The 20,552-nt window shown below is 44.1% G+C and overlaps 1 protein-coding gene across 1 annotated transcript; it reads left to right on the plus strand.

Annotated features, from left to right (window-relative positions):
• INHBB (inhibin subunit beta B) lies at positions 1 to 8,225 on the plus strand. The gene is made up of 2 exons (XM_070730015.1): positions 1 to 1,649; positions 5,863 to 8,225. Exons 1-2 carry the CDS (start codon positions 1,235 to 1,237, stop codon positions 6,636 to 6,638), a joined length of 1,191 nt encoding a protein of 396 aa, XP_070586116.1. The 5' UTR covers positions 1 to 1,234; the 3' UTR covers positions 6,639 to 8,225.
• The last annotated feature ends 12,327 nt before the right edge of the window (positions 8,226 to 20,552 follow it).

The raw sequence follows: 20,552 nt of genomic DNA on the forward strand, positions 1-20,552 counted from the left end.
CAGGTTCAGGAGCGGAAGCTAGCGAGCGAGAGAGAGAGAGCGAAATTAAAATACGAGGCACAAGCAAAGATCAACTGGCAGAGGGAGGCAACGCTCGCAGACTCTGCTTACTCAGAAGAAGTCCTGGTGCCAAACTAACCGGGGACAGAACTGCTTGAGGCGAAGGAGAGCCGCGAGCAAGCTTCGAGCAGGACCCACTGGCTAGATTTCTTGAAGTTAACTTCGGGAGCTTTCCCCTTCTTTCCTCCCGCGGCTTTCTTTGATATCGGTTTGTTTCCAGCCGCGCTTTTTTTTATTTTAAAACTTGGAAAGCTGAATTCTTCGCGGGACTCCCAGGCTGCGCTTGTAATCCCCGATTTGATCCAGAGAAAGAGAAATCCGTCCGGGGGGGAAAGAAGCAGCCGCTTAAAGAAAGAAAGAAACATCTTTTTTTTCTCCTGTTTGCTTGCTTGCAACTGACCGGATCTTTTGCAGGATCCTCTTTCGCCGACTTGCCTCTACTTCTCCGCTTTCAGGCTACCCGGCTTTTGTCAAGAGAGTGAGCAACCCCAAAGCGCCTGAACGGGAGAGCGCGCCCACCGCGCGAGGAGGGGACAGCTGCAGAGCGTATCGAGGGACCGGCTTGGTGGATTGGATTTGGCGAGCTTCCCCCCACAGCCGACCGCCTCCTCGTGTGGCGAAAGATAGGAAGGCGACGTTGATTGGAGTGTCCCCCCCTCCCCGAGCCCTTCGCCATAAATTGGATTGACTCTCAAATCTGCCTCGTGGATGCTCCACGCCACCCCGTCTTCCCCCTCCCCTTTGGCCCCCCGATGACTCTTGGCTAAAAAAGAGCGCTCTCTCTCCACCTCCTGCCTGCTTTTGGCTGGACGCTGCCTGCCTGAAGGCAAACCACTGACATCATGACAGAGGAGTTGGCTGCTTTGGAGCTACCCGCTGGCAAGTGACCGAGTGAGGCCGCGGGGGGACTCCCGACTGGCCCCGGGGGGAAAAAAAGAGCGGCTTTCCCCAGCGTTCCTTCTTCTTCTCCGCCGCCGCCGCCTCGCAACCTCTCCGCCGGAGCTCCTCCGACTGCCTTGCGTGCCCTCGCCGATCCGGACGCCGTTCTCGCCCGGATCTCTCCTCGGCACTCTTCTCAGCGGGACTTAGCCGTCGCTCACCCGACCGCCTCCGTTCCTGCCGGCTGCCCGGCTCGCATCTCCACCTCCGAGCGGAACGTTGCCCGGGGATCGGCATGGACGGGGCGGATCGCAAGGGGCCCCTGACCGTCTCGCTTCTGCTTCTGCTGGCGGAAGCGTGCTGCCTGATGCTGAGCGCCGGAGCTTCGCCGACGCCTGCCGGGGCGGCGGCACCCCTGGACACTTGCACCTCGTGCGGCTTCCGCCGGCCCCCCGAAGAGCCCGGCGAAGTGGACGGCGATTTCCTGGAGGCCATCAAGAGGCACATCCTCAACCGGCTCCAGATGCGCGACCGGCCCAACATCACCCACGCCGTGCCCAAGGCGGCTCTGGTCACGGCGCTGCGCAAGCTCCACGCCGGCAAGTTGCGCGAGGACGGGCGTGTCGAGATCCCCAACCTGGACGGGCAGGCGAACGGGGGCCCCGCGGCTCAGCAGCAGGTCTCCGAGATCATCAGCTTCGCTGAGACAGGTGGGTAGGCCATACACACACACCACGGCCCGGTCCACCTTCCCGCGGCGTCGCCCTCTTGGCCCCGAGCATCCGTCGCCTCCGTCCCGTCGGTCCGAGCATCCCGTCTCGCCTCCTCGGGGCCCTCCTGCAATCTCACCGCTTCCCTCTGGGGGCCGCCGGTCTTTCCTCCGCCTGCTTTCCGCTCCCTTTCCTTCCCGTCTTCCCTTCCTCTGCATTCCCCCCCCCCTCCCGGCTTGGCCCCATCCACACAACCCCATCTGCTTCTGCTTTGCGCTCCCGTACTTCCCCGTTTCCAACTACTGCCACACCCGGCTTTATTCCTTTTACTAAATTCCTGTCACGCCCGTTGTTACTCCTGCTCCGCTTCTATTTAGCCAGTGGTGTCCCGCGCCCCTCCGTTCTTGGTTTCCCGTACCATTGATCAAGTTTGATCCTCTGTTTCAGTGTTTCTCAACCTTGGCAACTTGAAGATATTTGGACTTCAACACCCATAATTCCCCAGCCAGCGAATGCTGGCTGGGGAATTATGGGAGTTGAAGTCCAGATATCTTCAAGTTGCCAAGGTTGGAAAACACTGCTCTGTTTATTTGCAGTGCTTGCTCCATTTAAATGGGTCTGTGTGTGTGTGTGTGGGGGGGGGGGGTAATGGGTGCACCTTAACCTTCTGTAGGCATGCCTGCTTTAAACCCCCCCATCCCATCTATTTACCACCCATCCTCCAGGCTCTGCTGATCAGACCACTTTGTCATATTTTCCTCCCACAGGCTATAGGTTTAGACCTGCTATTCTCAGAAACTTGTGCTGTCCCGGTGGCATCAAATACGCAGAACCCAATCGCAATTTCTTCTGCTATGCCTTGGTTCTTTTCTATATACCACTGGATGTTCCATATCCTGGGGTTTATTTTTTTAAAAAAATCTTGTGTCATGCAGAATATCTGTCCTGAATCCATTCTCATCCTTCAAACCCCGTCCCCCTGCCCCACCCACCTCCATGGCCATAGATTCCTCTCCTTTGGTGCCTGCTATCAACTAGCAAAATGAACTTGCTCTATTTTATTCACTTATTTTGCTCAGCAACCTTTCTAACTTTCTAATCCAACCCTGCTTAGCACTTGAGTTTCGTCTGCTCGGGGTCTTCTTCTTCAACCTCAGACAGGTTCTTCTGGGTATCCAACCGCTCGCTGACCTATTAACTTCTTTTCCTCGCATACATACCCACCACATAAACCTTTGGTGATCCCAATCTGTATAATTTTTGTATGCATCCTTTATTCTGAGAGACTTTCTACTTCCTATTCCATACATATCCACTTGTGTATTCATTACGTCAGAGTATGAATGAGTAAAAATTACCAGTTTTTACCCTGTAATCTCTCCCCTATTAATATTTACTCACCCATAAGAATAGCATTTGTGATAGCATCTAATCCATTTCCTCTCCTCATTTCCCCAGTCACAACAATATCGGCTCATCTTGTGTTTCTTTCTCTGGTGTAATGTCCACCTCTCCCCCTTACTTCTTTGCTTCTTTATGATTCTGTTGCTCCTTCTATTTTAATAGCACCAACTTTATCCCACATCTTCAGTTTAACTGCTCTAATTTGCTAAAGTTACCTTCTTGCCTATCCAAGTGAGATTTTCTTACTATTCTTCATAAGACGTATCTGTCTGTCCACCCCACCTTTCTCTGATACTTTATATTAACATTTCTGTGTTCTACAGCTGCCAACCAGCAAAGCCACCAGTGTAAATACCATTGTCAAGTTTGCTATTCCTTGGATATTGTTTCGATACTTGTCAGTGAAAAGATGGCAAACAAGCTTTCCCTTCCAGAGAAATATAAACCAATATTAAGTGTGTTTTAAGTCACATCCAGTAAGCACTGATTAAACAATATCCTGTGTATGAACTGAATGTATATATGACTCAGTGTTGTATTCATACCAAAAGTTCAGGGGTTCCTCAGAAGAGCAGGCATTGTAAAAATGATTGTTTTAAGGTAAAAAGTTTGAAAAACATTATAATACATACAGGGCAGGAAGGGATAGAAGGATAAGTGAATGCATTCATTACCTGGGTGAGTAAAATAAAGAAAGTCTAAACTATTAAAATTTAGTTTTCTTGCTCCAGTAGAATTATATTTTTTTACCTGTTTATCATGTTACCTTTAAAGGTTTGGTGCCATTCGGAAGAGTTGGGACTACAGCTTTAGAATAAATGCACATTCAACATTATTATTATTACTATTGTTATTATTAGATTTTTATGCCGCCCTTCTCCGAAAACTCGGGGTGGCTCACAGAATACAATATAGAAACAAAGCGTACAAGACAAATGTAATACATTTTAAAAAATACAGCTAAAAACCCAATGTATTAATCAAACAATCCAATCATACCATACATCACATTTATTGATCAGGGGGGCAAAATCTAATTGCCTACATACTATATGATATTTTCTTCATCATGTTCTTGGAAAGTATAAAATATATCCATCCCATACTTCTACTAATAAAGCATTATCCTGTGGCATTGCAAGAACCAGGCCTAAAGTACAGTATAAAGATTTGCAATTTGACTTGGCAATGCCAGTGCTAGAGTTTGTCTGAACAATATGGAATAGTATTGAAGCAGAATAAAGAATATTGAATAAACCCTGTGCCTATTTGCTCAAAGGTAGACCTGCTGAGTTTCACATGAATGTGCCCAGGATAGTAATTTCTAGGTCAGAGGTGTTTGGGTAAGAGATTCAGTGCCAGCTTGTTCCATTTAGTGTTCATATTATAAATATGAACCAGAAGGCAGCAACCAGTTGCTTGTGGCATCAGCTTTAATGTCAAAGAAAAGAAAACAGTGATGGCATTTTTTGGATACAGAGTTAATTCCACTGACATCAGTGGGCCTTGAATTAGACTTAACTGTGTTAACTCAGATTGACTTCAAGAGCTACTCTATAAGTATAACTAAGTGCAGATCTATCACTCATTGACTGCAATGAAAACTTGCTTAATTGTGAAAAATTGTGTGGGATTTATGAATGATTGATGTCTAAAGTTCATCTTTTAGTTCAGGGTTTCCCCAAACTTGGCATCTTTACAACCTATGGATTTTAACTCCGAGAATTTTCCAGCCAGCTATGCTGACTGGAGAATTCTGGGAGTTGAAGTCCACAAGTCTTAAAGTTGCCAAGTTTGAAGGCCTCTGCTTTAGTTAAACAAAACAGCTGCAAGGGGACACAAGAGGACTTATTCTCTTTAGGTGTCCAGATGCCAAGTAATAAAATAAGACAGGCATCCTGTACCTTTAAAAATGGTGCAAAAGAATTGCAATTATTACTAAGGTAGTAAACCTTTGCCTGGATCATACCTTTTTGAGCTATTGATCGGTAAGGCTCATATTACTGAATAATAACTCACCTTACTCCAGCACCTCTGAAAGCTAAAATGTCATGGAGATAGTTGTGTTAGAAGGTTTTTCTCTGACACTTTTATGTCCCAAATATTATTATGCAAAGAGAACACACTTCTATTTGCAATCTGGAACAATGAAACCAGACACTTTTACAAATGCCAATGAGAATTTGCTTTGGTCAAGTGGACAAATCTAGGAAGTCCTTGCCTTTCCCAAGAATTATAGAGCTACTGAGTGAGTTTACAGTGCATCTAAAATTGTAACCAAATCCTTTCTCTGAAGAAGAAGAAAAAAATACCCCTTCCCTGATTGTTAACAATTTGTGCTTTCTGGAAAGGTTATACAGAAGGGAGGTGCCTGTGCCAGGCCAACACTTTAAAAAAAAACTAATTAGCACTTATCCAGGTGCTCTGAGTTCCTTTCATGACTTTCCATCCATCTGAACTTAATTGCTTATACACTGATTTCTAAGGATCTGGCTCCCCCCACTCCCTCTCCTCATATACCCTTATTAGTTTCTCTCTGGGAACTTTATAAGTAATGGCTTTATAATGACTTTCCAGTGCTGATCCAGCCACTGAACAACTTTGCAATCTATAGCTGATGATGTGTGTTCCCTTCCTCCCTCTTTTCAGCTTAGCTATTTCCGTTTATTATCCGTGGCACTTACTAATATTATGCATTTATTCTGACCCACGATCCCTTTCCTTTTCCTTGAGAAAAAACCTAACACAAACAGTTAAAAAACAACAACAAATTAACATTTTTTCCCTTCCCCCTTCCGTTCTCTTCCAGATGACCTGTCGTCCTCCAGAATGCGCCTCCATTTCTTCATCTCCAACGAAGGCAATCAGAACCTGTTTGTGGTTCAAGCCAGTTTGTGGCTTTATTTGAAGCTCCTTCCTTATGTCTTAGAGAAAGGCAGCCGGAGAAAAGTACGAGTCAAAGTGTATTTCCAAGACTCGGAAACCGGCAGCAGGTGGAACGTGGTTGAAAAGAAAGTGGATCTTAAAAGAAGTGGCTGGCACACATTCCCTATGACAGAAGCCATCCAAGCCCTGTTTGAGAAGGGAGAGAGACGACTGAGCTTGGACATTCAGTGCGAAGGCTGCGAAGAGTATTCAGTGCTGCCGATTTATGTGGATCCTGGGGATGAATCCCACCGGCCTTTTTTAGTGGTGCAAGCCCGGTTGGCTGACAACAAGCACAGGATTCGGAAAAGAGGTCTGGAATGCGATGGCCGGACCAATTTATGCTGCAGGCAAGAGTTTTACATTGACTTTAAGACCATCGGATGGACTGACTGGATCATCGCCCCAGCGGGTTACTTTGGGAATTACTGCGATGGGAGCTGCCCAGCCTATTTGGCTGGCGTCCCGGGCTCAGCTTCCTCTTTTCACACAGCAGTCGTGAATCAGTACCGCATGCGAGGGCTGAACCCAGGCACCGTGAACTCCTGCTGCATTCCAACCAAACTTAGCACAATGTCCATGCTGTACTTTGATGATGAATACAACATCGTGAAGAGGGACGTTCCCAATATGATTGTGGAAGAATGTGGCTGTGCCTGATCTGGAGAAGGATACTGGAAAGGAGCGGGGGAGGGGGGGCCAGGGAAGGTGGAGAGGGAGGGGGAGTGAGAAGGTTTCCCCCTACTTGAATGGATTTGGACGGGCGCTACTGCTCTTTTTCTTCCTTCTGGGAATGGATGTTTAAACCCTACTGCAGAGGCAACAGTGGCAAAGGCAGCAATAGCACTGAAAAAATACATATAAATATATATCAATTGCACTCTGTTGTCAGGACAGTGGCAGTCAATGCATCCTGGACACTAAAAGTATGCTACCACATATAAACTAATGCTTTCAAGTTACTTAATCCTACCTATATACCCAAAGACACAAGTGTGTTTGTGTGTGTGTGTCTGCGTGTGTGTATACACATACATACACCTACATACACACATATATACACATACTCATATATACACATACACACAACAACATGAACGCACACACTGTGTGATCCAGTTTGGAGGAAGGCATTATGTAAAGGAGTTAAATGTCTGCTGGTGATATATGCATACAAACCAGTAGATTTTCCTCTCAGCCAACCCTATGAAATAATTAAAAAAAACACACACCAAGAAAACATTCCTATATGCTCAATAGACAAGCATTTCAGTGACCAAACAAGCAACCAACTACCATCATTTCTAAGGTCTAAATTGAAGCAGCAGGTTACCTGCTCTGTGCAAGATAGGTCCTTCTTACTGATGGGAAGTGTAAGATATGCATATAGCACTTCCAGGAGAGAACAAACTAATGAAATCAGTCTCTCTTAACTCTGTGTGTGTGTGTGAAAGAGAGAGAGAGAAACAGTACCATGTGATCAATATCAGAAATGGTAGCTGTATTCTTCTGAATGATACATCGGCATGATTTTATGCTTTATTGGACATGCCATTCACATGGACAGTTATCCCTGTTATGTTGTTTTTTTTTAAAAAAAAACCCCACAAGACTTTGCCCTTCCTGTTCTAGTTTTGCTCATGGTCCGTACTACAATTCACAAAAAAGATTTGCAACATCAACACCTGGAGTTGAAGTCCCATGCTCGGAGTAATAGTAAGATGACAATGGGAACAGCTGGGGAGGACAGAAGAGAGGAAAGAGAAGGCAGTGTTAGCACAAGCAAACTTATGAGCCATAAGAGAAAACTCAATCCCACAGTGGATTGGGGAAAGGAGTAGTGCACAGTGTTTGAAACAGCCAGAATGTTTACTTCACCCTGTGGAGGGGAGAGAGGGAGAGAGAGAGAGAATGCACAAGTAGAAGGTATTACATTTAGTTTGGTTTCCAAACACTTCCATATCAAGGGTGGCTGCAGAGCTCAGAAATCCATGCTACACTAGAGCACTCGCAACCTGCTTGAATGCACGTTCCTATAGCACTTGCAGATTTCAATGCCTTGACTGGTTGGTACTTGATGGTGCACTTCCTTTTGCTCACTGTTCTCTAGATTTAAAAACAAGTGCCGCATGAGCTATGCAATTTAAAAGTGTCAACCCAAACTAGATGAAACTGGACTGAAATGAGACGGTACTTTTTATATTTTTTTTATACTTGAAATTAAATCTTTTGCTTCTTTTTTTAAAAGCGAGTGATTGGTTTTCATGTTTGCACTGGTGTAGTTGCATGACTTAGTCAGGAGAAACTATCCTTTTGGGGTGGGGGTGGGGAAGGTTATTTTTATACCAGAAAAATAAATAAATACTGGATACAATGAAGATATACTGAAAAGTTTGGAACCAAAGAGGCCAACCATTTTAATTATAATTTTTATCAGGTGGCAAGGTCGCAGTATCTACAGTCACACAACGATACTGAATACTAAGGCCTGTCAATTTCTTTTCAGGGTAGAAAATAGATTCCATTGTCTTTGAATCAGTATCTTCTCTGTGCCCTCATATGTTGGAGACATTCCAAAATGTGCATCCTTTAAAAAAAGAAGGAAAAAAAAAACCACCCTCCGAATTGTTTATTTAATGAAGTCCCTTGTAGGTTCTGTTCCATAGTAATTTAAATACCAAACAACATTCACTTACATTTGCTGTCCGAGTATTTTGCATTTGTGTACAGTTTAAGTAAATAAAACAAAAGAGAAAAAAAAATGTTTGAGAACTACAGCAGCTTCTTGCAGTTATGCTGAACTGTTGAAAAAAAAAAAAGCTTTGTTAAAAAGTATCTTTAGCTTGGGGGATCAAGGCCTGATTGCTGAACACGCTTATGCACTGTTGAATGGAAGCATGAATGCGGAACCGTTGGTCGGATAAGGGCCAAGGAACTTAGCGCAGGTGCAAACTCCATTAAATTCCACTGGGCTAATGTTTTGAGTAAACAATTCAGGGGAACATGGCCTAGGGCCTTGCAAATCCCAAGATTAACTGAGAACAAGCATGCTTTTGCTCTTCCTCAGCCATCATTTCACAATATTCATAGAAACATAGAAGACTGATGGCAGAAAAAGACCTCATGGTCCATCTAGTCTGCCCTTATACTATTTCTTGTATTTTATCTTAGGATGGATATATGTTTATCCCAGGCATGTTTAAATTCACTTACTGTGGATTTACCGACCACGTCTGCTGGAAGTTTGTTCCAAGTATCTCCTACTCTTTCAGTAAAATAATATTTTCTCACGTTACTTCTAATCTTTTCCCCAATTAACCTCAGATTGTGCCCCCTTGTTCTTGTGTTCACTTTCCTATTAAAAACACTTCTCTCCTGAACCTTATTTAACCCATTAACATATTTAAATGTTTTGATCATGCCCCCACCCTTTCCTTCTGTCCTCCAGACTATACAGATTGAGTTCATTGAGTCTTTCCTGATAACTTTTATGCTTAAGACCTTCCACCATTTTTGTAGCCCGTCTTTGGGCCCGTTCAATTTTATCAATATCTTTTTGTAGGTGAGGTCTCCAGAATTGAGCATAGTATTCCAAATGTGGTCTCACCAGCACTCTATACAGTGGGATCATAATGTCCCTCTTCCTGCTTGTTATACCTCTAGCTATGCAGCCAAGCATTCTACTTGCTTTCCCTACCGCCTGACTGCACATTCTTACCAGAAATACCCCTTGTGGAAAACAAGGCTTTAAAAAATATTTAATAATTACAAAGTGAAGATGATTGGGATGAAATAGGCTACGTGGGTCATGGTGGCCATTTTCAATTCAGAGAATGCTTCCCATGGTGAATTTCTGCTACAGAACTCATGTGCATTTGCTGCAGAGTTTTAGCAAGGAAAGAGGGGGTGTTTGCCTGAACTTTAGGGGCAGCATAATGGCCCTTCAGTCCTTTCTTCATTCCTGACTCAATGTACCATTTTGCTTGCACCATGTTATTAGAAAAACGTGGGATCATTGGGTGATAGTCGCCATTCTGTGTTTCAGGATACCTCGGTAATCAAACAAACATCTTGCTTCCCAGGTTGAAGGTCAATCTTTGTTCCTGATAATATTGGTCAGTGTCTAAATAATGATGACCAGGGAGATATGACTTTCCCAGAAACTCAATTCCACTTTGCTCACAACCTGTAACAGGTCTTCTTGTCACTCTGCCTCCTAGAAAAGATGTGGTAGAACACAAATGCTTCCCCCCCCCAACACCATTTTGTTGTCCTGCTGATAAAAGCAGGAAAAAATTACCAATTTTTATGAATAGGAAAGATGGACATAACCGCTTAAAATCCTGGCATGAGAACCATGGAAAGTCAAGTTCCATTGAAGAAGAAGAACATGCAAGTTGGCAGATGGTTCTAGCACTCATGGAAATTATAAATGAAGGAAGAGCTTTGGAAATCTAAGAGCTGTGATACTGGATGGTAATAGGTTGGGGGTGCATAGACCACATGCTCTATACATGATGGAGAGTTTTTACCTCACATATTAGGTTCAGCCTATATAGAATATTGTATGAGGCTTCAAATGTTTCCCATATAATTTCAGAGTTCGAACCAAAATTGCTAATAGTGGACTTCCAAGAAAATTTATTTGCTGTTCATGATATTCCCACTTAGGAATTTCCGACAGCTTCCCTAGGTCAAACCACAACTCCGTTAAGATAGAATTTGAAAGTAAGCATAAAGGGTCCTTTTAACCCTGAGCTAAAATGTAAAGATCAGAAGCTACTTGTACACCTCAAATAATAATCCTCTGATTCAGACTGAAACCCCAGGATTGGAAAAATATGTTAATGAAAAATATACTAATTTCATTTGAATACTTGAAATATTTCCCTTATAAGAAAGATACACATAGTCCTCCTTTAGTAACTGCTTAGTGACCATCAACAATTACACTTGCTGAAGAAAAAGTAACTTTGCAACAAATCCTCACATTTTGGTCTTTTCAGGTCTGTAAAGCAAAGGAAAGCTAAAATAACATAAGCACAATCCGAGTTTCACTTACTAACTACTGTATTTCACTTAACCACTGAATTGCTGGTCCTAATTGTTCTCAGTAAAAGAGAACAGATCAGAGAGCAAATCAGAATCTTCAAAGTAAATGTTTTTATTTAGAAAATGGCATTAGTGGCAGGAAAAAAAAGTATTTTCATATTGAATCTGCCATTGAAATAATTTTTGAATTAGGCCTCTCTAAATATTTTTAAACATTTAAAAATATGGTCTTTGCTGTCTGAACTACTAACACCCTCATTCCCAATGTATTAATTTTTTTCTCCAGAATTTAAGCTCATTAATCTTCAGATAGTTTGCCAAACCCAGGGTACATATGTTCTGATACCCTGGCCCAAACAGCCTGATAGCCAAGCCTTGTCCTCCCTCCATTATTTAAAGAGGAAAACAGATTTGTATTTTTAAAATCCCTATTGTCAAAGCAAGGATTACTTTGCAAAGCCCCCATACTCTACAAAATAATGCATGGTTGAAGTGTCTTCAGCCCCTGGCTTAGGCTGTATTCATTTAATCTCTACGGTGATTTAAATGCTGGGAAGGTTTTTGACAGTGGGAAAGTTCAGTATTTCCCACAATGGTGAACTCCAGATATGCTGAACTTCAACTTCCAGAATCCCCAACCTACGTAGCAACACATTGTAAGACACTTGTTTAAGTAATAAACTATAATTGTTTCATATTAAAACATTTATTTATACTTCCATGCTTGCTTACAACCATCATAATTATCATCATGTGACAATATTAATTTATATTAACAACATTTTAGGAAAGAAATAGCTCATAATGGGCAAAATAGGAACAGAGCACATTTTAGAATAGAAAGAAATTGCCAGAGAATAATTCTTGGAAAATAAAACCAACTTGGGTAGTTTGAAGTAGCTGGTGAGGATGTAATGTGTCTTGCCAGATATTACAAAGTAGCTATGCATGCCATTCTGTTCCAGGTATCAGTTTAGACAACAAATAAATATTGTAGCCCAAGGAAGATCCATTCATTTACAAATTCATACTAGAATGAAAATAAGGTCAAAATTTCTCAATCAAAAATCATTTTTCTTTCTATTCTCCAACTAATTCTTTATGTACAGAGGGGAGATCTAGATTTAAAAAAAACCTGTTTAATAAATAAAAAGACCTTTATTACAGTCAAAGACCATCAATATAATAATATTTTTTTTAAAAAAAAGCATCCAAGAACCATTTCAGATTCTTAGAATCTAGACATTTTAGTATCTGTTTAAAAATAGACATTGAGTCACACATGTTCACAACCTTAAATGATCTCATAACAATGCATTATTCTTCCAATGACTCTGCTTTAAGTTATTATGACTTTTTGTTTGTTTGTTTGGGTAATGGTGGTCACCTGGCATCAAAATTTAAGCTCACCGGGCATCAAAATTTAACATGAAAAATGATCTGCCTTTGTCATATCAATATAAACAAGACTGTTACTTTACCAAAAAATATCACCCAACAAGAAAGCCCAATTTTCATACAATAATTGCTAAAAGTCACTGAGGTTGCATACAGTACTACAGAAATTTGTAATTGAGGACTACAAAAATCCAAAGGATGAAGGTAGGAAAGACACTAACTCTTGCCTATCATCTACTGTAGTGGTCATCCAGCCTTGCTTTTCAAGAAGCTATATTCAATACCTTCGGGACCATCTTCTGCTGCACGAATCCTAGCGACCGATTAGGTCCCACAGAATTGGCCTTCTCTGGGTCCCGTTGACAAAACAATGTGGTCTGGCGGGACCCAGTGGGAGAGCCTTCTTTGCGGCGGCTGGGTTTTTTGCATGTAATATGTAAATAGTATGTAAATAATAATAATAATAATAATAATAATAATAATTATTATTATTATTATTATTATATTATATATATATTCCCTGGTAAAGAGCTGAAGGGATCAGGTCTGGTGGCCTAGAGGTTAATTCTCTGCCTTACAAGGCAGAAGCTGCCGGATCAAATCCCAGTAAGGGTGTGGCTAGCTGATGAGGCCAGAACAAGGCCGAAATGGTGCCATCCTAGTGTCCCTTAATTTTTAAAAATTCAGCAAAAAACATGTGATACACACAGAATATAGTTGTCGGCTATAAATAAATTAACTGCCTTGAAATGGCCCTGGGTTGGGCCCAGAGGCAAAAGGGAGCTGTGACATTCCTTCAATATACCAGGGTGATCCGACATAAAAAACACATAGCCCCTCCCTGGTAAAGAGCTGAAGGGATCAGGTCTGGTGGCCTAGAGGTTAATTCAAGGCAGAAGCTGCTGGATCAAATCCCAGTAAGGGTGTGGCTAGCTGATGAGGCCAGAACAAGGCTGAAATGGTGCCATCCTAGTCTCCCTTAATTTTAAAATTTCAGCAAAAAACATGAGATACATATATATATATATATATATAATACAAAATATATTATATAATAAAAAGTATAATTATATTATAATTATAATATAATTATAATATAATTATAATACAAATCTAATTAATAATAATAATAATAATAATAATAATAATAATAATAATAATAATAATTTATTAGATTTGTATGCTGCCCCTCTCCGAAGACTCGGGGTGGCTCACAACAATGATAAACAGTGTACAAATCCAATATTTAAAAAACAATTTAAAAACCCTTGTAATAAAATAATCACACAACCCAATCAAACCATACATAAACCAAGATAGTTAGGGGATATGTCAATTTCCCCATGCCTGGCGACAAGGGTGAGTTTTCAACAGCTTGCAAAAGGTGAGGAGGGTGGGGGCAGTTCTGATCTCCAGGGGGAGTTGATTCCAGTGGGCCGGGGCCGCCACAGAGAAGGCTCTTCCTCTGGGTCCCACCAGACGACATGGCTTAGTAGACGGGACCTGGAGAAGGCTAACTCTGCATGATCCAATCTGTGGGAAACTGGAAGGCCAGTGGGCCATTGTGCATGCATGAGCCAAAACTGAAAGAGCAATTGCCTGGCATGTTCATGCGCTTCAGGTGACTCCTCCTCCAGTTTCTGCCACGCATACATGTCTGTGTTCTGGTTTTGGCACTCGGTGTCAAAAAGGTTCACCAACACTGCCCTAGAAAGGATGCAGAGAAGAACAACAAAGATGATAAGAGGTCTGAAAACTAAAGTGTACAATGAATGGTTAAGGGTATGTTTAGCCTAACAAAGAGAAGGATCATTAGGGAGAATGATAGCTGTCTACCAATATTTAAAGGACTGTTACAGTTATGAAGGAATTGACTTATTCTCCAAACCAACTGAGGGCAAGACAAAAAGTAATCAGTGGGAGAGATCCAACCTGGAACTAAGGAGAGATTTCCTGATCATGAGAGCAATTAATCAATGGAACAATTTGTTCCCCAGAGTTATCAGTGCTGGAGGTTTTCAAGAAAGGTTTGCACATCTGCTGCAGGAATCCCAGCGACCGGTTGGGTCCCACAGAGTTGGTCTCCTCCGGGTCCGTCAACTAAACAATGTCACTTGGCGGGACCCAGGGGAAGAGCCTTCTCTGTGGTGTCTCCGACCCTCTGGAATCAGCTCCCTCCAGAGATTAGAACTGCCCCCACCCTCCTCGCCTTTCGTAAACTCCTTTAAACCCACCTCTGCCGTCAAGCGTGGGGGAACTGAAACATCTCCCCCAGCCTATGTAGTTATTTGTGTATGATATGACTGTATGTATGTTTTTATATATTGGGGTTTCTTGTTTTTTAGACTTTTTAAATGTATTATTGTTATTTTAGATTCTAACTATTAGATTTGTTATTATATATTGTTTTTACCATTGCTGTAAGCCGCCCCGAGTCTATGAAGAGGGGCGGCATACAAATCTAATAAATAATAATAATAATAATAATAATAATAATAATAATAATAATAATCCCTTTGCCTTGAATGTAAGTAAGTAAGTAAGTAAGTAAGTAAGTAAGTAAGTAAGTAAAGAAAGAAAGAAAGAAAGAAAGAAAGAAAGAAAGAAAAGCCATTCTCCATGACAGTAGTATGAGTGATAGATTTGGCCCACCTGACGCTCGGGAGACAGGAGAGGAAGGGGCATTGATCTCTGGGGTGGCAGAGGGCCGGAATATCCCTGTGTTGCTGGGGAGAGGAAGATATGGCGGGGGTCACAGAGCTAGCCGTTCCAGGGGAACGAGAGACCGTTGCTTAATAACGGTCCCTTGTTCCAGCTCTGTGAGCCCAATCTTGGGTACTGGTGATGAGTGTAACTCTGGCCCTGGACTCAGGTTGCTGCTGCTTAATGCCAGGTCGGTGGTCAATAAAGCTCTCCTCATCCGGGATCTGATCCTGGATGAGGAGGCCGACCTGGCATGTATTACTGAAACCTGGCTGGGCCCAGAGGGAGGTGTTCCTCTCTCTGAAATTTGCCCAGCTGGGTTTCAGATATGGCACCAACCTCGACCCCAGGGAAGGGGGGGAGGAGTGGCTATTATAGCCAGGGAGAGCCTTTGCCTACGTGGACTCATTGCTCCGGAAATTGCGGGTTGCGAGTCACTCTTGATGAAGTTGGACTTAGGGGTTCAGGTGGGCTTATTTCTCACGTACCTGCCTCCCAGCTGCGTGTCAAAAGCCCTGCCTGTGCTACTCGAGGAGGTAGCCGGGTTGGCGGTGGAGTTCCCCAGACTTATTGTCTTGGGGGACTTCAACCTGCCGTCACTCGGCGAAACCTCTGGGTTGGCACAGGAGTTCATGGCCACCATGACAGCAATGGACCTGACTCAAGTACTACGGGGTCCGACTCATGAGGGGGGGCACGCACCTGACATGGTATTCCTTTCCGAGCAATTGAGCAATGGTCTGAGACTAAGGGGCTTAGAAGCAGTGCCTTTGTCATGGTCAGACCATTTTCTACTACGGCTTGACTTCCTGGCTCCAATCCTTCCCCGCAGGGAGGCGGAACCAATGAAGATGTTCCGCCCCAGACGCCTGATGGACCCAGAGGGCTTTCAGATGGCGCTTGGGGTTATTCCAGAGGCACTCATCCACAGTTCGGCGGAGTCTCTTGCGGAGGCCTGGAATATGGCTGCTGCGGAGGCTCTCGACCGGATTGCGCCTTTGCGACCTCTCCGTGGCGCTAGACCCCGTAGAGCCCCATGGTTCAACGAGGAGCTCCGGGAGTTGAAACGCCAGAAGAGACGTCTAGAGAAGCGATGGAGGAAGAGCAGGTCTGAATCTGATCGAACACTTGTAAGAGCTTTTATTAAGACTTACAAAGTGGCGCTCAAGACGGCAAGATGCGCGTACCATGCCGCCTTGATTGCATCAGCGGAATCCCGCCCGGCCGCTCTGTTTAGGGTGACCCGCTCCCTTCTTAACCAGGGGGGAGTTGGGGAGCCCTTGCAGAGTAGTGCCGAGGAGTTTAACACGTTTTTCGCTGATAAAGTCGCTCAGATCCGGGCCGACCTCGACTCCAATTGTAAAACAGAGTCGACTGACAATGAGTCAGTCGAGGTGACTGGGGCACGTACTTGTCCACCTGTCTGGGAAGAGTTTGATCTGGTGACACCTGATGAAGTGGACAAGGCCATTGGAGCTGTGAGTTCCGCCACCTGTTTACTGGATCCGTGTCCCTCCTGGTTGGTCTCGGCCAGCAGGGAGGTGACACGGAGCTGGGCCCAGGAGATTACCAATGCTTCCTTGGGGAGGGGAGTTTTTCCATCACTTTATAAAGAAGCGCTTGTGCGCCCCCTCCTCAAGAAGCCTTCCCTGGACCCAGCCGTACTCAACAACTATCGTCCAGTCTCCAACCTTCCCTTCATGGGGAAGGTTGTCGAGAAGGTGGTGGCACTCCAGCTCCAGCGGTCCTTGGAAGAAGCCGATTATCTAGGTCCCCAGCAGTCGGGCTTCAGGCCCGGTTACAGCACGGAAACCGCTTTGGTCGCGTTGATGGATGATCTCTGGCGGGCCCGGGACAGGGGTTTATCCTCTGTCCTGGTGCTCCTCGATCTCTCAGCGGCTTTCGATACCATCGACCATGGTATCCTTCTGCACCGGTTGGAGGGGTTGGGGGTGGGAGGCACTGTGCTTCAGTGGTTCTCCTCCTACCTCTCTGGCCGGTCGCAGTCGGTGTTAGTGGGGGGTCAGAGGTCGACTCCGAGGTCTCTCCCTTGTGGAGTACCTCAGGGGTCGGTCCTCTCCCCCTTGCTATTTAACATCTACATGAAACCGCTGGGTGAGATCATCCAAGGACATGGGGTGAGGTATCATCAATATGCCGATGATACCCAGCTTTACATCTCCACCCCATGCCCAGTCAACGAAGCGGCGGAAGTGATGTGCCGGTGCCTGGAGGCTGTTGGGGCCTGGATGGGTGTCAACAGACTCAAGCTCAACCCGGATAAGACGGAGTGGCTGTGGGTTTTGCCTCCCAAGGACAATCCCATCTGTCCGTCCATTACCCTGGGGGGGGGAATTACTGACCCCCTCAGAGAGGGTCCGCAACTTGGGCGTCCTCCTCGATCCACAGCTCACATTAGAGAACCATCTTTCAGCTGTGGCGAGGGGGGCGTTTGCCCAGGTCCGCCTGGTGCACCAGTTGCGGCCCTATCTGGACCGGGACTCATTGCTCACAGTCACTCATGCCCTCATCACCTTGAGGTTCGACTACTGTAATGCTCTCTACATGGGGCTACCTTTGAAAAGTGTTCGGAAACTTCAGATCGTGCAGAATGCAGCTGCAAGAGCAGTCATGGGCCTACCCAGGTATGCCCATGTTTCACCATCACTCCGCAGTCTGCATTGGCTGCCGATCAGTTTCTGGTCACAATTCAAAGTGTTGGTTATGACCTTTAAAGCCCTTCATGGCACTGGACCAGAATATCTCCGAGACCGCCTTCTGTCGCACGAATCCCAGCGACCGATTAGGTCCCACAGAGTGGGCCTCCTCCGGGTCCCGTCAACTAAACAATGTCAGTTGGCGGGCCCCAGGGGGAGAGCCTTCTCTGTGGCGGCACCGACTCTCTAGAACCAACTCCCCCCGGAGACCAGAACTGCCCCTACTCTTCCTGCCTTCCGTAAACTCCTCAAAACCCACCTTTGCCGTCAGGCATGGGGAAACTAAACATCTTCCCCTGGGCACGTTGAATTTATATATGGTATGCTTGTGTTTGTGTATGTTAGTATAGGGGTTTTTCTTAAATTTATAATATTTTAATTAATTGGATTATGTATTGGATTGTCTTTTCACTTGTTGTGAGCCGCCCCGAGTTTTCGGAGAGGGGCGGCATACAAATCCAAATAATAAATAAAATAAATAATAAATAAATAAATGATATTCCCAATATTTTGAGAGACTGTTTCAGGAATAATGCCCGGAATTTTGAGCATTGATTTTTGATCGAACCACAAAGTTTGATTTGATCAGAGGGGAGTTTGATTTTAGTGAAGTTGGTATTGTTTATAAGATTTTTGTAATTTTTGGAAGGTCATTGTTATTTGAGTTGCTATTTGGATTGCTGAGATCTTTGAATCTTTTTTGGGGGGGTTGATAGGTGATTTATTCATATTTTAACCTTATATTGGTAAACTATCCAAAATCTTAGGGACTAGATTGTATATAAATACAGTACATGTAAGTACATAAATACCCACACTCAGTGATTCAGAGTCTCAAGATGGAGATGAATTGAGACAACAGTGAAGCTTCTCAATAATTGTCCTTTCAAAAACATTCTATGAACTTAGGATAAACTCATCCAGGAGGCAACCAAGGACCCCAAAACAACATCCAGTGTCTATAGGCTTCTCTTGCCTTGGCTAAAGTCAGTGTTTGTAGTTATTTCAACAAAAATGGATTAATGGGGAAAGTAGCAAGATGAAACCTATTGCCTAAGACTACACTAGACTTCTTTATTGGCCAAGTGTGATTGGACACACAAGGAATTTGTCTTTGATGCATATGCTCTCACTGTACATAAAATAAAAGATACATTTGTCAAGAATCATGAGATACAACACTTAATGATTGTCATGGGGTACAAATAAGCTACAAACAATGGGTGAAGGACAATTATAACAATTTGGAAGAACCACATCAGACCAACATCAGGCTCTAGACCAGTCCTCCATAGGGACAGGCAGGACCCAATTTCTGCTAGAAACCCCACACATATTACTCACTTGAAGCAATTCATGAAGGAATGGGCTAAAATTCCTACACATAGAAGGGAAAGAGCAATCACTAATTACAAGACACATTTGGTTGTCAGCTACTGCTGCCATCCTCAGTTACTGGTTCTAAAAGGGCAATTTTATTTTCACATTGGCACCTTGAATGTTGGATGATTGCTTTGCAAACAAGTGAAGCAAGCACCAAGCGTTGGTGTTACTTTTTCACTTAGACTCTGATAACATTGAGTAGCAAAGACATGAGGAAATCGAAAAAGGAATGAATACTTTTTCCATGGAACTCTCTGGTGTTGCAAAATTCGTCAAGGAGGGATGCTGTATATTTTTGCACACAGCAGTCATGCTGTTCAAAGGATTGTATTGTGAAAGGGAATGTGTCCTCGTTAGGGTTGGGCGAACCGAACTTGCAAAGTTTGGGCTCGTGCCGAACTTTGCAGTGTTTGACATGCCGAACCTGAATCCAAACTTTTTAAAAAGTTTGGCGTTCAGCGTTCAGTGTTCGCTCGAACACCACGAAGCGCTGCCGCCCGGGAGGAGAGTGACATCACGGAGACTCTTTCCTGGCCAGCCGAAATGGGGAGGAAGGAATCTCCGTGATGTCAAAGCCCCACCCCCAGAATCCCATCGTGGGATTCCCCACCTCCTTTTGCTTGCAGCGCCGCTGCGGCATCCTTTTCCGTAAAAATAAAAGGAAGCAAAAGGAGGTGTGGAATTCCCCACCTCCTTGTTTATTTTTACAGAAAAGGACGCCGCAGGGGCGCTGCTGCTGTTTGGGTTTGGGTTCAAGTTCAGGTTCAGCGAACTCACCTGAACTTTGCCGTGAAGTTCGGCCGAACTCGCTGAACCTGAACTTCGTTGGGTTCGCCTAACACTAGTCCTCAAACCCCCCCCCGATACGTTATGGCGGGTAGGGTCTCCTGCCAGCAAACCATCCTGCCACAGAACCATCTCAGGACCAGGCCGAACCAGAAGCAACTCACCGCTGGATGGGTAGGATTGAGAGAGAGTGTGTGTCTGACCCAGAGTCACATAGCTGGCTTTCATGGCTAAGGCAGGACCCGAACTCACCATTTCTTGCTTTCTATCTGGTGCCTTAACCATTGGACCAAACTTGCTCTCAATAATAATTCAGATAATTACTGAATTCAAAGAACTGTCACATAAAACATAAAACTTGCATGGAATCTATCAAAAGCTTCTATTGATAGATTCCATTTTAAACTTCTTAAAACTTCTATTTTTTTTTTATAGAGTACAGTAACATAGAAGTGGTTGGAGTGGGAGTAGTCCATAATAAAAAGGCAGAGCCCGAATTGGGGTTAAGGCTTTGAAACCTAACCACATTTATTCT

Source organism: Erythrolamprus reginae, chromosome 1 (genome assembly GCF_031021105.1).
Source record: "Erythrolamprus reginae isolate rEryReg1 chromosome 1, rEryReg1.hap1, whole genome shotgun sequence".
NCBI classification, from domain to species: Eukaryota; Metazoa; Chordata; class Lepidosauria; order Squamata; family Dipsadidae; genus Erythrolamprus; species Erythrolamprus reginae.

Coding starts and splice junctions, on each gene's coding strand:
- INHBB (XM_070730015.1), top strand. CDS start 1,235: ATGGACGGGGCGGATCGCAAGGGGCCCCTGACCGTCTCGCTTCTGCTT. Junction 1,650..5,862: donor CATCAGCTTCGCTGAGACAG/GTGGGTAGGCCA, acceptor GTTCTCTTCCAG/ATGACCTGTCGTCCTCCAGA.